Here is a 13,874-nt window from a genome sequence, read left to right on the forward strand (position 1 = left end):
TTCTTTTATTGTGCAACTTTTCTGTGGGATCATCATCCTATTGAGATAACATCTGGTCTGATTCTGATGAGACATTTAAATCCAGACTAAACACAAATCTATTTAAAGTTATAATTAGCTTATACTTAGTTGTCTTGTACATCATTAGCTTGCCTCTTCTTACCATTAGTCATATCACCCATGGGAAGAATTCAGTTTGAGCTAACTCTGCTTCTTTGGGAGTATTAGCAAAGTATAAGACTCTTCTGTCGGTGAGCATGTTAGGATAATAAGTGTAAATGAGATGTTAAGATATATTTGTCTTTATCATTATTAATTTCTGTTCTCTGTCTGATGTCCTGACTGGTGCTTGTCCTGACATCTTTAGCGAAATTGTGTTGGTGTCAGTGTCACTTGATCCTCCCAATGTTCCAGGCTCCATGGCTACAATTTCAGGAGCGGCTGTTTTTGAGTGTGAACTGGAGTCTTTCCTGGGAATGATACTGTAGATTATAATATCACATGGCATCATACCTGCGGATACAGGCAAGGTTGGGGTGCTGTGGAGTGACCGAACACGGCTCACTAGATCTAATTTGGGCACTTTAGTCTAAGGATAATTGTGAAAATAAAAATTTTGGAATATCATTCCACCCACTTCACAAAGGATGCAGTGGATAGCAAGTGGGTATCTAACAGAAAAAAAACCCTGCACCACTCAGTTGTTATGGTTGAGCCAAATGAACCAAGATAGGACCTAATGCAAGGAGCTGTGGTGAAAAGCAAGGTTACAGTTTACTGAATGACAGATAAATTATTCTGGAATGTTGGATGAGACGGACTGGTGTGCACAAGTTTGAGTTGGGAGACATGGAAAACCGGATGAATTCGTAGGGATCGAGGCAAACAGATCCAGACCACGGCAGGGTAGATTATTCAGTCCACCATGAACAGACCGAGAAAACGGGGTGCTAGTTTAAGTGCCTTTGCTTTGAGTGGAATGTCTTTGGCCAATAACCACACCTCCTAGCCCCATTGCTACTGGGGGGCTGGGGTGTGATGCCAGTCTGCATGGTGGCTGGTCCGGTCCCTCATATGGACCAGAGCAGAACGGGCCATCTTGTACACCCGCGAACAGTGCCGCAGGTGTGCATGCACAGATGGTACTGCCAGATCATCTTTTTAAGCTGGGAACAAGGGAGGCTGGGCCTCCAGAGAGCACTCGAATGGGGAAAGTCCAATGGCTGAGCTCACTTGCATGTTGTGAGCGTATTCCACCCACAGCAGCTGATCACTGCACGTGGCTGGATAGGAAGACGTCACACACTGTAGGGTGGACTTGAGTTCCTAATTTTCCACACCTGGAGGTATACTGGGGTCCTTGGTCTCGCACGATATCCAAGGGGATGCCATGCAGCCAAAACACATGGTGGACTAGGAGGTCAGTGGTCTCCTGGGCAGATGGCAGATTGTGCAAGCCCACAAAATGTGCTGCCTTGGAGAAACAGTCCACGATGGTTATGATCATGTTGTTCCCATTGGAGGTAGGAAGTCCGTTGATGAAGTCCAGACAGATGTGCGACCAGGAGCAATTCAGTGTGGGCAGTGGCCGGAGGAGGCCGTCCAGAGGCTGGTGCAACAGCTTGCTCCTGGCACAGATGGTGCATGTCTGGTTGAAGTCAATCACATCTGCCTGGACAGTGGGCCACCAGAAATAGTGAGCTAAAATGTTCAAAGTCCAGTGGATTCCAGGATGGCAGGTGAGTTTGGAGCTATGGCAGAAATGGAGGACTTCAGAATGGGCAGGATGATGGAACGAACAGCTGCCCAGGAGGCCCTCCACCTGTATTCGAGTGCTGTTGTTGTGCCTCCCAGAGAACTCTCTCGATATCCCAAGTGAGTATGCCAACCACCACACTGGTGGGCAGGATCTGGTCTGGTGGATATGGTTGGTCTGATGGGCTGAATTGTCTGGAAAGTGCGTCTGGTTTGACATATTTTGATCCAGGATGGTATGTGATGGTAAAGTTGAATCTGCCGAAGAAAAGCTACTACCTGGCATGTCTGGAGTTGAGTCTTTCAGAGGACTGAATGTATGCCAGGTTCTTGTGATCAGTCCATACTATGAATGGCATGGCGGTACCTTGCAGCCAGTGTCTCCACTCCTCCAGTGCCTCCTTGACCGCCAGGAGTTCCCGGTTACCCACGTCATAGTTTTGCTTAGCATCAGACAGACGCCGGGAGAAGAAGCCATAGGTATGGAGGTGGTTGTCACCCTCAGCTAGCTGTGACAGGATGGCCCCGATCCCAATGTCAGATGCATCGACCTCCATGACAAACTGGTGGTCCAGGTCTGCCTGGATGAGTATGGGGCAGAAGAGAAATGGTATTTAAGGGTATTGAAACCATGTTCAGCTTCAGAGGGCCAGGGAAATGGTGTTTGGGGAGATGTGAGTCTAGTGAGAGGGGCAATGACCTGACTGAAGCTCTGTATGAGTCTGCGGTTGAAATTGGCAAAGCCTAGGAACTGCTGGAGTTGCTTATTGGTAGTGGGTGTGGGCCAATTAGTGACTGCGCTAACCTTGGCTGGGTCTGATTGGATCTTGTTTTTAGCAAATACGAAGCAGAGGAAGGAGATTGTATACTTATGAAAATCACATTTTTCTGCCTTGACGTACAGGCATTTCTCCAGCAAACGCTGGAGAACCAAATGGATGTGATAAATGTGTTTAGAGGGAGTGTTGGAAAAGATGAGAATGTCAACCAGGTATACAAATACAAACTGGTTGAGGAAGTCGCAGAGGACGTTGTTAACTAGGGTTTGAAACATGGCGGGAGCATTAGTTAGACTGAAGGGCATGACTAAGTATTTGAAATGGCCTAAAGGGATGTTGAATGCAGTTTTCCACTCATCACCCTGCTTAGGAACCAGAACCAGGCGGCCGCGCACGGACACTGGAGAGAGAGGAACAGAAGGCGAGTCAAAACACGAGTAACACTGGAACACGAGCAACATGAAAACATTACCACAGAGGACAGAGAGGCCAGGGGCCTCATGTACAAAGCATTGTTCAAACCACGTGATGAACAAATACGCATCAGGCTGGAGGCTGGCATGGATGGCTACTTGGTGGTTAAATAATTTATTTGTGTAATTGATTCTAACGACAGCAAGGCACATTTAGGCATGTGCACATTCACATTTTTTTTTTTGTTGTTGTTGTTATAATTATTACTTTGTTTTCTTTTTCTTGATTTTGGAACTAGAGAGTTTCTTAACAAGCCTTCAATTGTCACCCTGTGTTCAGTATTTGTCAATAAATGTGTGAATGTCATACAGTGTCAGCCGCTGTGCACCTAATATTTTTTTTTGCTTGTACTTACTGTGTGCGCTGTTCTGGCCACAGTATTTACACACACAGATGCATTCATTTTATTTTCGTTTTACATTGCAGAGACCTGCATGGAAGAACAGCGACCGAGCCACAGCTTTCATTGTTTTTGCACGCTGTATCTACAAGTGCTTTAATTTTTACATACAACAAAGATACAATGGCAGAAGTCATCAAACACACTAAACTTCACACTTATGGTACTGGCAAATAACACAACCAAACTATTTAAATAAATTTCCATATTCAGATTCGGGTGTGGACAGGGAGGTGTTTGGTACTTCTGCATATGCGCTCAATTCCACATTGACTGGGAGGTACAAACAGAATGTGCTTGGATCCATGCGTACGCAGTGCCATAGGGATGTTCAGGTACTACTTAGAACTTGTAAATAAAACTATGGTTTTGAGTAGTGGTTTTGGTTTTAGTACGTAGTACTAGAAAACAAGTAGCAACAATAGTTTGAAACAGCAAAATTGTTTAAAAAATGCTACTTTTGTCTCACTTTTAAATATGAAGGTGTGGAATCATTTAAGAGATAAGTGGCATCTTCTTATTCAAATGAAACCAAATGTTAGTTTTTGTAAAGTAAAAATGTTAAGAAATAGGCCAAATCATTGTCTGAAATCACTAGTAATAGTATAGAAAATGATTAGTCAGGGTATACCAAAGGCAGAATTGACTAAATAATAATAATAAAAAAAAAAAAAAAAAAAAAAATGCAATTTTTGGTATAGTTTAAAAAAAATCTCATCCTCAGAAGTGATGCTTTAAAAATTCACCATCCACATGAAAGCATAAAGCACATTGTCAAGCACTGTTAAGAGCATGTCAGAGCAGCGGGTGGCGATATAACCCCTTCCGTATAGCCAATGCTGGCAAATCAGAAGCCTCGAGAAAATGGTAAATGGATTGCATTCATATAGCATCATATAGCATCTGCATCAGATGCTCAAAGCACTTTAACCAAATTATTTGCTTGTGAAAAGACAAAATCTCAATTTTCCTTATATACACATGGACAGGGCCTTAGCGAGTGTTAGGTGTGGGATGATGAGTTAACTCATTTATCACTGGTGTTACATCAACATTTACTGTTCATGAGACAATCCTTAAAACTAACTGCAGGGTATATTTCATTTATGTTTCTCTCAGAGGCAATCAATCATAAATGTATTTTACTTTTTGCTTTTGAGTAATGTGTAAAGGACATGTCGCACCAAAATCATAACAATTTAGATTTAGGCTGTTAGTGACCATTCGATGATCCACCGGGATTACTTTCTGCACTTCCGTGACCGGTTTCCAAACATACAGCATTCGCAACAAACAGCTACGGAGACGTCCAAAAACAAAATACTCGTGAGTACTCAGGTGTTTCCGACAAGTGACGTCACTACTAGAAACGTCCCAGCGTGTTCTTCAATGGAATGTAGCTGATAACGTTAAGAACTGAGGCACAGATTAATTCCAAAGTTGACATAAGTGTGATGTCGTGTTACGATGACTCGTTTTTAAGTCATAACTGTTCATTTTCAGTACCCGTCACGGTAAAAGCTGCAGCTCCAAGAAGGTTTCTGTGCACCTGCAGCTATGAGTCATAAACACAGCCTGTCAACAACAGTCTCTGCTGCAGGATCAGTTTTGTGCATGATTAATTCTGAGGGTTGTTATCAATAAAATCTAAAAAACAAAGAAATACATCTACTGTCGGGGGAAATGAGCATCTCGTCAGCTGCACAGTGCACGTGTGCACGTGCGTGAGCATGTGCGCACGCGTGTGCACACACACACACACACACACACACACACACACACACACACACACACACACACACACACACACACACACACACACACACACACACACACACACACACATACAGAGGGAGCTTCACAGCACACACATTCCAGCTCCAAATTCACTCTCTCAAAGTAAAAAAAAAAAAAAAAAATAGAAATCTAGCCACAAAACACAAAAGGGGTAAAATCTTGAACATGCCAGACTTACCGTCGTGTTATGGATTAATTTCCAAATGTAAAGTCCACACGATCAAAGATTGCCGGCTGCAGCGCTGCCTCTCTCTCAATTGTTGCACGTAAAATAACATCCATTAAATCCTGGAAGTAATGTATTCTGACTTTTTCCAATGTAACTAATCCATCTCTGTGTACTGGCAGTCTGTTAAAAACAGTGTCAGATGTCCCCACGTCCATGTCCAGAGCTTAAAAAAACAGCATCCACACACACAGGGCATCACCACACTTTAGGTTTCAAAATCTGACACTCTGAAAAAGTTAAGAGTTTTGGGGGTGAAGCATGTTGTCTCCTCTCAGTAAATCCTCTGTAAATCCGAGCCACCACTTTTGAACAGAAGCTCAGAAGCTTCGTTTTTGGACGAGCATGTTCATCTCCCTCTGCCTGTCAGTCATTGGGATGTTTCTGTTTTGCTAATAAGTGCGTCACACACTGAAAAATACAGAGAATTGCTGAGTGAAACATTTTCCGGAATTGCACAGAGTGAGAGCAATAAAATACATCAGAGATCACTAATTATTAGCACGTGTGCAGAGACACTTACAGTCATGAGTACTTTTATGTTGTCTTACTAACTGGGACATTAAAAAGCATGAGACATATCCTTTAAAACTGTCCACAAAGGGTCCATGAGTATTTATCAGGGATTAGATTTTTCCTGTGAAAGTGACAATGAAACCGTACCTGTGGCAGAAACAGTTTGATGTTGTGATGTACTCCCCAACTGTGAATAGATGCCGAGCAGAAGATGACTTACTGTGGAGCAGCGCCACCTAGCAGTCGCTAGGCTGAGCGCAGGAATTAGCCAAGTACAGGTCGCTGCAGAAAACCTAAATCTTAAGCTGGTCAGAATTCTACATGATGATACAATGCAATTCTGCAGTATCATAAATAGATCAGTATAACAAGAAGAACCGTAGTATAGCAGCAAAAACATTACGCTGAGAGACACTACCATAGTCCACAACTTTACTTTACCGGCACCTTTCCTTTAGTTCAAATCATCTTAATAAATTCCTCAGAGCCCTCCAAGCTGTTGCTCCACCGTGGTGAACATCAGGGTCCTTGACTGTATGTAGATACCAGTATCTCCTTTCCCATTGCCCTTCATTCATCCATTCACAGTTTGTCATCATGGTTTCCAGGATAGATACATTTGTACATATACCCCAGTCCAGTGGTTCCCAACCCCGTTCTGCAGGGATCCCTTTACTTGCCCATTTTTCATGTGTCCCTGCTCTGTCAAAAGCTGATTAACTCATTCCCATATGCTCAGCCAGTGACAAATGAACAGACATCCAAATGAGCTAGTCAGCTTTTGGCAGAGCAGAAAGTAATGAATATATGAAGGTAAGGGGTCCCTGGGGCCAGGGGTTGGAGACCACTGTCCTAGTCAATCACTAGTGGGGCATGTAATCAACTTAGATAACTGATTCCATCTTGTTTAATAAAAGCCTCATTTGAAGAACTGAATTAACCAGATTTGCATGACAAGGATAAATGGACTGGCCAGTTGATCTTGGATCTTTCAAACAAAATATGAAGAATAGGGCACCTGACTCGTAAGATGTGGCCATTCATCCTCTTTCAGTAGATCAACATTGATGAGGTAAAGAAACCAAAGTCAAGTGCAGTGCATTCTTAGTAGAGTCAGGATTGGGGTTTTACTCTCTTATGTGATGTTTTCCAGTTATTTCTCTGCTTGGGGTTTTGCTTCACCGCTGTCTCTTGTTGGTCATTGGTGTTTGGTGGTGGGCGGTTCCCTTTGTCTTTCCACACCCACGTCCTGGAGCTTTCCCTCACACCTGTCTCTCATCACCTTGTTATTACACTTTGTACTTTAGGCTCACCTTGTTCACTGCCTCCCCGCCAGATCAGCGTGCCGAACTGCCTTCACTTTCAGCCCTTTCTTCTGAGTTTTGTCTTGCTACATTTTTTTTTTGCATGTTTTTGGACAGCACCCTTGCCTGATGCTTTTGATATCGTTGCTGTTTTTGGACTACCTTCTTGTGTACCGAACCCTGTAAGTACCTGCAGTAAAACATTTTAATAGTGACTCGTCTGTGTCTGAGCCTTGCATTTGTGTCCTGCCATTTTGTGCCCCTGACCTTGAAAGAGAGATGATGTGATAAAAGTGTTTGCACAACTCCAAATCAGATGATGCTGAGACAATATGAAAAAAAATAACAAACCCAAAACACTGTAATTCGTACATTTACTTTGACTTTTATTTAATTGCAGACAGAATGAACACAATATATTTCATGCTTTTTTTTTATGGGAACGTTAATTTCATTTGTTAATATACAGCCATGCCGACTGTCCCAGCTCTTTGATTCAAACCCATAAGCTTTCCATGATCCAGCTGGAAAATAAGATGACAGAATCTAAATATTTTCAAACAATTCTAATATGATGAAGACAAAGATCTCAGAGACAGGCCCTGCAAAACTTATCAAGATTTAATTCATATTACAAGTCACAGAACAACAACACACAGGAATCTATGGCACTACATGCACACACACAACACAAACCATACAGTTGTATGCAAAAATTTGGGCACCCCTGATAATTTCCATGATTTTTCTTTATAAATCATTGGTTGTCTGGATCAGAAATTTCAGTTATATAATATAATATATCATATAGCAGACAAACAATGCTATTTGAGAAGTGAAATGAAGTTTATAGGATTTACAGAAAGTGTGCAATAATTCTTTAAACAAATTAGGCAGGTGCATAAATTTGGGCACCCCAACAGAAAAAATATATCAATATTTAGTAGATCCTCTTTTTGCAGAAATAACAGCCTCTAAATGTTTCCTATAGCTTCCAATGAGAGTCTGGATTCTGGTTGAAGATATTTTGGACCATTCTTCTTTAAAAAACATCTCAGGTCTGTTGGTTTCCGAGCATAGACAGCCCGCTTAAAATCACACCACAGATTTTCAATAATATTCAGGTCTGGGGACTGAGATGGCCATTCCAGAACATTGTACTTGTTCCTCTGCATGGATGCCTTACTACAACCCCAATTGCAATGAAGTTGGGACATTGTGTAAAATGTAAATAAAAACAGAATACAATGATTTGCAAATCCTCTTCAACATATTCAATTGAATACACCACAAAGACAAGATATTTAATGTTCAAACTGATAGACGTTTTTTTGTTGTTGTGCAAATATTTGCTCATTTTGAAATGGATGCCTGCAACACGTTTCAAAAAAGTTGGGACAGGGCAACAAAAGACTAGGAAAGTTGATGAATGCTCAAAGAACAGCTAATTGGAAACAGGTAACTGTTATGACTGGGTATAAAAGGAGCATCCCAAAAAGCTCAGCCATTCACAAGCAAAGATGGGGCGAGGATCACCACTTTGTGAACAACTGCATGAAAAAATAGTCCAACAGTTTAAGTTTATGTTTCTCATCATTCAATTGCAAGGAATTTAGGGATTCCATCATCTACAATCCATAATATAATCAGAAGATTCAGAGAATCTGGAGAACCATCTACACGTAAGCAGCAAGGCTGAAAACCAACATTGAATGCCCATGACCTTTGATCCCTCAGGCGGCACTGCTTTAAAAACCGACATCATTGTGTAAAGGATCTTACCGCATGGGCTCAGGAACACTTCAGAAAACCATTGTCAGTTAACACAGTTCGTCGCTACATCTACAAGTGCAAATTAAAACTCTACCATGCAAAGCAAAAGCCATACATCAACAACATCCAGAAACGCCGCTGCCTTCTCTGGGCCTGAGCTCATTTGAAATGGACAGACGCAAAGTGGAAGAGTGTGTTGTGGTCTGATGAGTCCACATTTCAAATTGTTTTTGGAAATCATGGACGTCGTGTCCTCCAGACAAAAGAGGAAAAAGTTCATCCAGATTGTTACCAGCGCAAAGTTCAAAAGCCAGCATCTGTTATGGTATGGGGGTGTGTTAGTGGCCATGGCATGGGCAACTTACACATCTGTGATGGCACCATCAATGCTGAAAGGTACATCCAGGTTTTGGAGCAACACATACTGCCATCCAAGCAACACCTTTTTCAGAGACGTCCCTGCTTATTTCAGCAAGACACTGCCAAGCCACATTCTGCACGTGTTACAACAGTGTGGCTTCATAGTAAAAGAGTGCGGGTACTAGACTGGCCTGCCTGCAGTCCAGACCTGATCCCCATTGAAAATGCGTGGCGCATTATGAAGCTCAAAATACAGCAAAGGAGAGCCCGGACTGTTGAACAACTGAAGTTGTACATCAAACAAGAATGGGAAAGAATTCCAGCTACAAAGCTTCAACAATTAGTGTCCTCAGTTCCCAAACGCTAATTGAGTAGAGTAGAGTTGTTAGAAGGAAAGGTGATGCAACACAGTGGTAAACATACCACTGTCCCAGCTTTTTTGAAATGTGTTGCAGGCATCCATTTCAAAATGAGCAAATATTTGCACAAAACAAAGTTTATCAGTTTGAACATTAAATATCTTGTCTTTGTGGTGTATTCAATTGAATATAGGTTGAAGAAGATTTGCAAATCATTGTATTCTGTTTTTATTTACATTTTACATAATGTCCCAATGTCATTGGAATTGGGGTTGTAGATTCTGAGCAGTGTTTAGGGTTGTTGTCTTGTTGAAAGATCTAGCCCCGGCGCAATTTCAACTTTGTCACTGATTCATGGACATTGTTGACTGGAATCCATGTGACCCTCAACTTTAACAAGATTGCCAGTACCTGCACTGGCCACACAGCCCCACAGCATGATGGAACCACCTCCAAATTTTACTGTAGGTAGAAAGTGTTTTTCTTGGAAAATAACAGTTTTAGTTTCATCAGTCCACAACACCTTATTCCAAAATGAAGCTGACTTGTCCAAATGTGCTTTAACATACCTCAAGTGACTGTGGCGTGTACTCAGAAAAGGTTTCTCTGCATTACAGCATGTCCTTGTGCAAAGTACACTGTATAGTTGAAAGATGCACAGAGACACTATCTGCAGCAAGATCATGTTGTAGGTGTTTGGAGCAGGTCTGTGGGTTGACTATGACTGTTCTCACCATCTTTGGCTTATCTGATATTTTTCTTGGCCTTCCACTTCAGGCATTAACTAGTACTGTGCCTGTGGTCTTCCATTTCCTCAGTATGTTCCTCACAGTGGAAACTGACAGCTGAAATATCTGAGATAGCTTTTTGTATCCTTCCCCTAAACCATGATGTTGAACAATCTTTGTTTTCAGGTCATTTGAGAGTTGTTTAGAGGCTCCCTTTTTGCCACTCATTAGAAGAGATGCAAAGAGGGGAAACATTTGCAAATGGCCACCTTAAATACCCTTTCTCATGATTGGATTCACCGGTGTAAGGAGGTCAAGGGTCAACGAGCTTATCAAACCAATTTTGTGTTCCAATAATTAGTGCTAAATGTATTCAAATCAATAAAATGACAAAGGTGCCCAAATTTATGCACCTGCCCAATTTTGCTTAAATAATTATTGCACACTTTCTGTAAATACTCAAAACTTCATTTCTCTTCTCAAATATCAATGTGTTCATCTGCTATATGATATATTTAACTGAAATTTCTGATCCAGACAATCAATGATTTACAAAGTAGAGAAGCTTGAATCTTCGACTGGACTGGGTTGCTTGACGCAAGGACATTTCGCTTCAAAATGCAGAAGCTTCCTCAGCTAAAATTCTTGCTCTGGTAGTCTGACTTCTGTCTTGACTCTTGTAGAGAAGAAATGACGTCCCCACGTCAAGCAACCCAGTCCAGTCGAAGATTCAAGCTTCTCTACTATGGAAACCACCTGGACAACTGAGAGCCTACACAGAAACAATGATTTACAAAGGAAAATCATGAAAATTATCAGGGGTGCCCAAACTTTTACATACAACTGTATTTCAACTGTATTCATGTCAAAAAGAGAACAAAATAAGAGCCATGAAGAACATACAAAGCTGGTATGCTTTTTTTCCCCGTTTGTGCTTCTGTCTCTTAAAATCATCAAAAGATCACATATATACAAGATATCATACAGAACACATTAAATGAAATCATAGGTTAAGGTATTCAGTACATTCTCATAAATGTTCTTTCTCAGTGTATTTTTAGTCATAAAGGACAATGGTTCTTGGTTTGCTAAATAAATTTTTTTCAATTTTCTTTTAATGTTCTGGTCGCAAAAAGATTTTATTTTTAAATAATTTCAATTACCATAATATCTGAAGCATATTTCATTTATTTATTTATTTATTTAAAGTTACATATCAGATTTGAGGCTTAGCTTCCAACATGAGCCACAAGAGCTGCTGGTGAGGACTATTTTATTTTGAATTGAAGAATAAGAACACTACGGGAAAAGTGATAGGAAATGTTTATTCATTCTCAAATAGCTGTTCAGTCAGATCTGCTGACTTAAGCACAGTACGTCCACAGGAGTGACAGTTCCTTTACTTACCACTTATCTTCCTTACTTATTTACATGTGACCCTTTTATCACAAATTCTTAATGCTGGCATAATTTCAAAATTTCAGTTGGCGGGAGCCACTCATCCTGCATTGTGTCTAACTATTACTCCACTTGTTCTGGCTCAGCATCCATGCAAGTCTCCCAAGGATTTCTAGGCATCTGGGGCATGGAGAGAATCAAGAGGGCGATTCCAGTGAGAAAAAGGAGGACAAATCCAGCGCACGCACATGCGAAAGACCAGGCATAGTAGTATTCGATCCATATTGTCTCCTGGCTCTCGATCATGCGTTTGACTGACTGACGCATCACCTCCAGTGAGATGAAGGCACAGAGACCTGGGATGGAGAGAAACCACATGGATGCTTTAGATTCAGGATGCTGTTTAAAAAAACTTGATACACTCAGTTTTCCCCAACTCCTTTTACAGTGCATCTGGAAAGAATTCACAGCCCTTTAATTTTTTTGCCAAAAGGCACCCGAAGGACTCTCAGACCATGAAAATCAAAATTCTCTGGTCTGATAAGACAAAGATTGAACTCTTTGGAGTGAATGCCAGGCGTCATGTTTGGAGGAAACCAGGCACCATCCTTACAGTGAAGCATGGGGGTGGCAGCATCATGCTGTGAGGATGTTTTTCAGCAGCAGGAACTGGGAGACTAGTCAGGATTGAGGGAAAGATGAATGCAGCAATGTACACAGACATCCTGGATGAAAACTTGCTCCAGCACATTCTTGACCTCAGACTGGGGTGAGGGTTCATCTTTCAGCAGGACAATGACCATAAGCACACAGACAAGATATCAAAGGAGTGGCTTCAGGACAACTCTGTGAATGTCCTTGAGTGGCCCAGCCAGAGCCCAGACCTAAATCTGATTGAACATCTCTGGAGAGATCTGAAAATTGCTGTTCACCGACATTCCCCATCCAACCTGATGGAGCTTGAGAGGTGCTGCAAAGAGGAATGGGCAAAAGCACCCAAACATAGGTGCACCAAGCTTGTGGCATCATATTCAAGAAGACTTGAGGCTGTAATTGTTGTCAAAGGTGCATCAACAAAGTATTGAGCAAAGGGTGTGAATACTTACGTACAAGTCATTTCTTACTTTTTTATTTTTAATAAATTTGCAAAAAAAAAAAAACTTTCTCATGTTGTTATTATGGGGTGTTGTGAGTAGACTTTTTATGGAAAAAATAATTTACTCCATTTTGGAATAAGGCTGTAACATAACAGGCCCTGGGACAGACTGGCGTCCTATCCAGGGTGTACCCCGCCTCATACCCTGTGACTGCTGGAATGGGCTCCAGCTCCCCTGTGGCCCTTAACTAGAGTAAGTGGTTGAAGATGAGTGAGTGAGTGAGTGTGTAACATAACAAAATATGTAAAAAGTGAAGCGCTGTCAATACTTTCCAGATGCACTCTAAATTTAGAAGAAAATAAAATGTTGAACTCACCTGCAAATGCATAGAACATACCAGCGGGTTTTAGGAGATAGTCTCTTCCTTTGCCTGAACCCGTGCACGAACCCAACAGGCACAAAGACCCCAAGATCATAAAGGCCATGGCGAAGATGGAGATAGCTGCAGCTGAGATGTTGTACTCTGAAAAACATGATGTGCCTCATAAATAATGTGCTGATGCATGCTAATGGATGGAAGTTGCATGTAATATTTCAGATTGCGATTTTGCATACAATAGTAAAATGATGTGTTTGTTTTTAAACTGTCTACATGCACATTCATTGGGCAAAAAGATTCCATGTCTGAATCTTTAATTTCAAAGATGTCAATTAGCACATGAAACATATCACAGACTCTAAATTCAATAAGAAGTCAGTGCTTTAACAAGCAGGAATAAATTATTAAGAAACAGCGTTGTACTCCATCTCCAGCTAAAATGATGAAACATAAGCTGCTGCATCGAACAAATCTGGACCTTTTAGACACTTAGATCCAGAATTTAGCCTTGAACTGAAGTAATTTGTGG

At 41.4% G+C, this 13,874-nt stretch overlaps 1 protein-coding gene across 1 annotated transcript in view; it reads right to left on the bottom strand.

The window, feature by feature from the left end:
• Nucleotides 1–11,619: 11,619 nt before the first annotated feature.
• The window catches only part of LOC117525808 (voltage-dependent calcium channel gamma-1 subunit-like), a 40,387-nt gene continuing 38,132 nt past the window's right edge, over nt 11,620–13,874 (bottom strand). Inside the window, exons 3-4 of the mRNA XM_034187740.1 lie at nt 13,343–13,489; nt 11,620–12,225 (exon numbers count right to left, since the gene is read on the bottom strand). Coding sequence (XP_034043631.1) covers nt 11,993–12,225; nt 13,343–13,489 — 380 coding nt within the window. The 3' untranslated portion in view covers nt 11,620–11,992. The remainder of the gene's footprint in view (nt 12,226–13,342; nt 13,490–13,874) is intronic.

Source organism: Thalassophryne amazonica, chromosome 15 (assembly GCF_902500255.1).
Source record: "Thalassophryne amazonica chromosome 15, fThaAma1.1, whole genome shotgun sequence".
NCBI lineage: Eukaryota > Metazoa > Chordata > Actinopteri > Batrachoidiformes > Batrachoididae > Thalassophryne > Thalassophryne amazonica.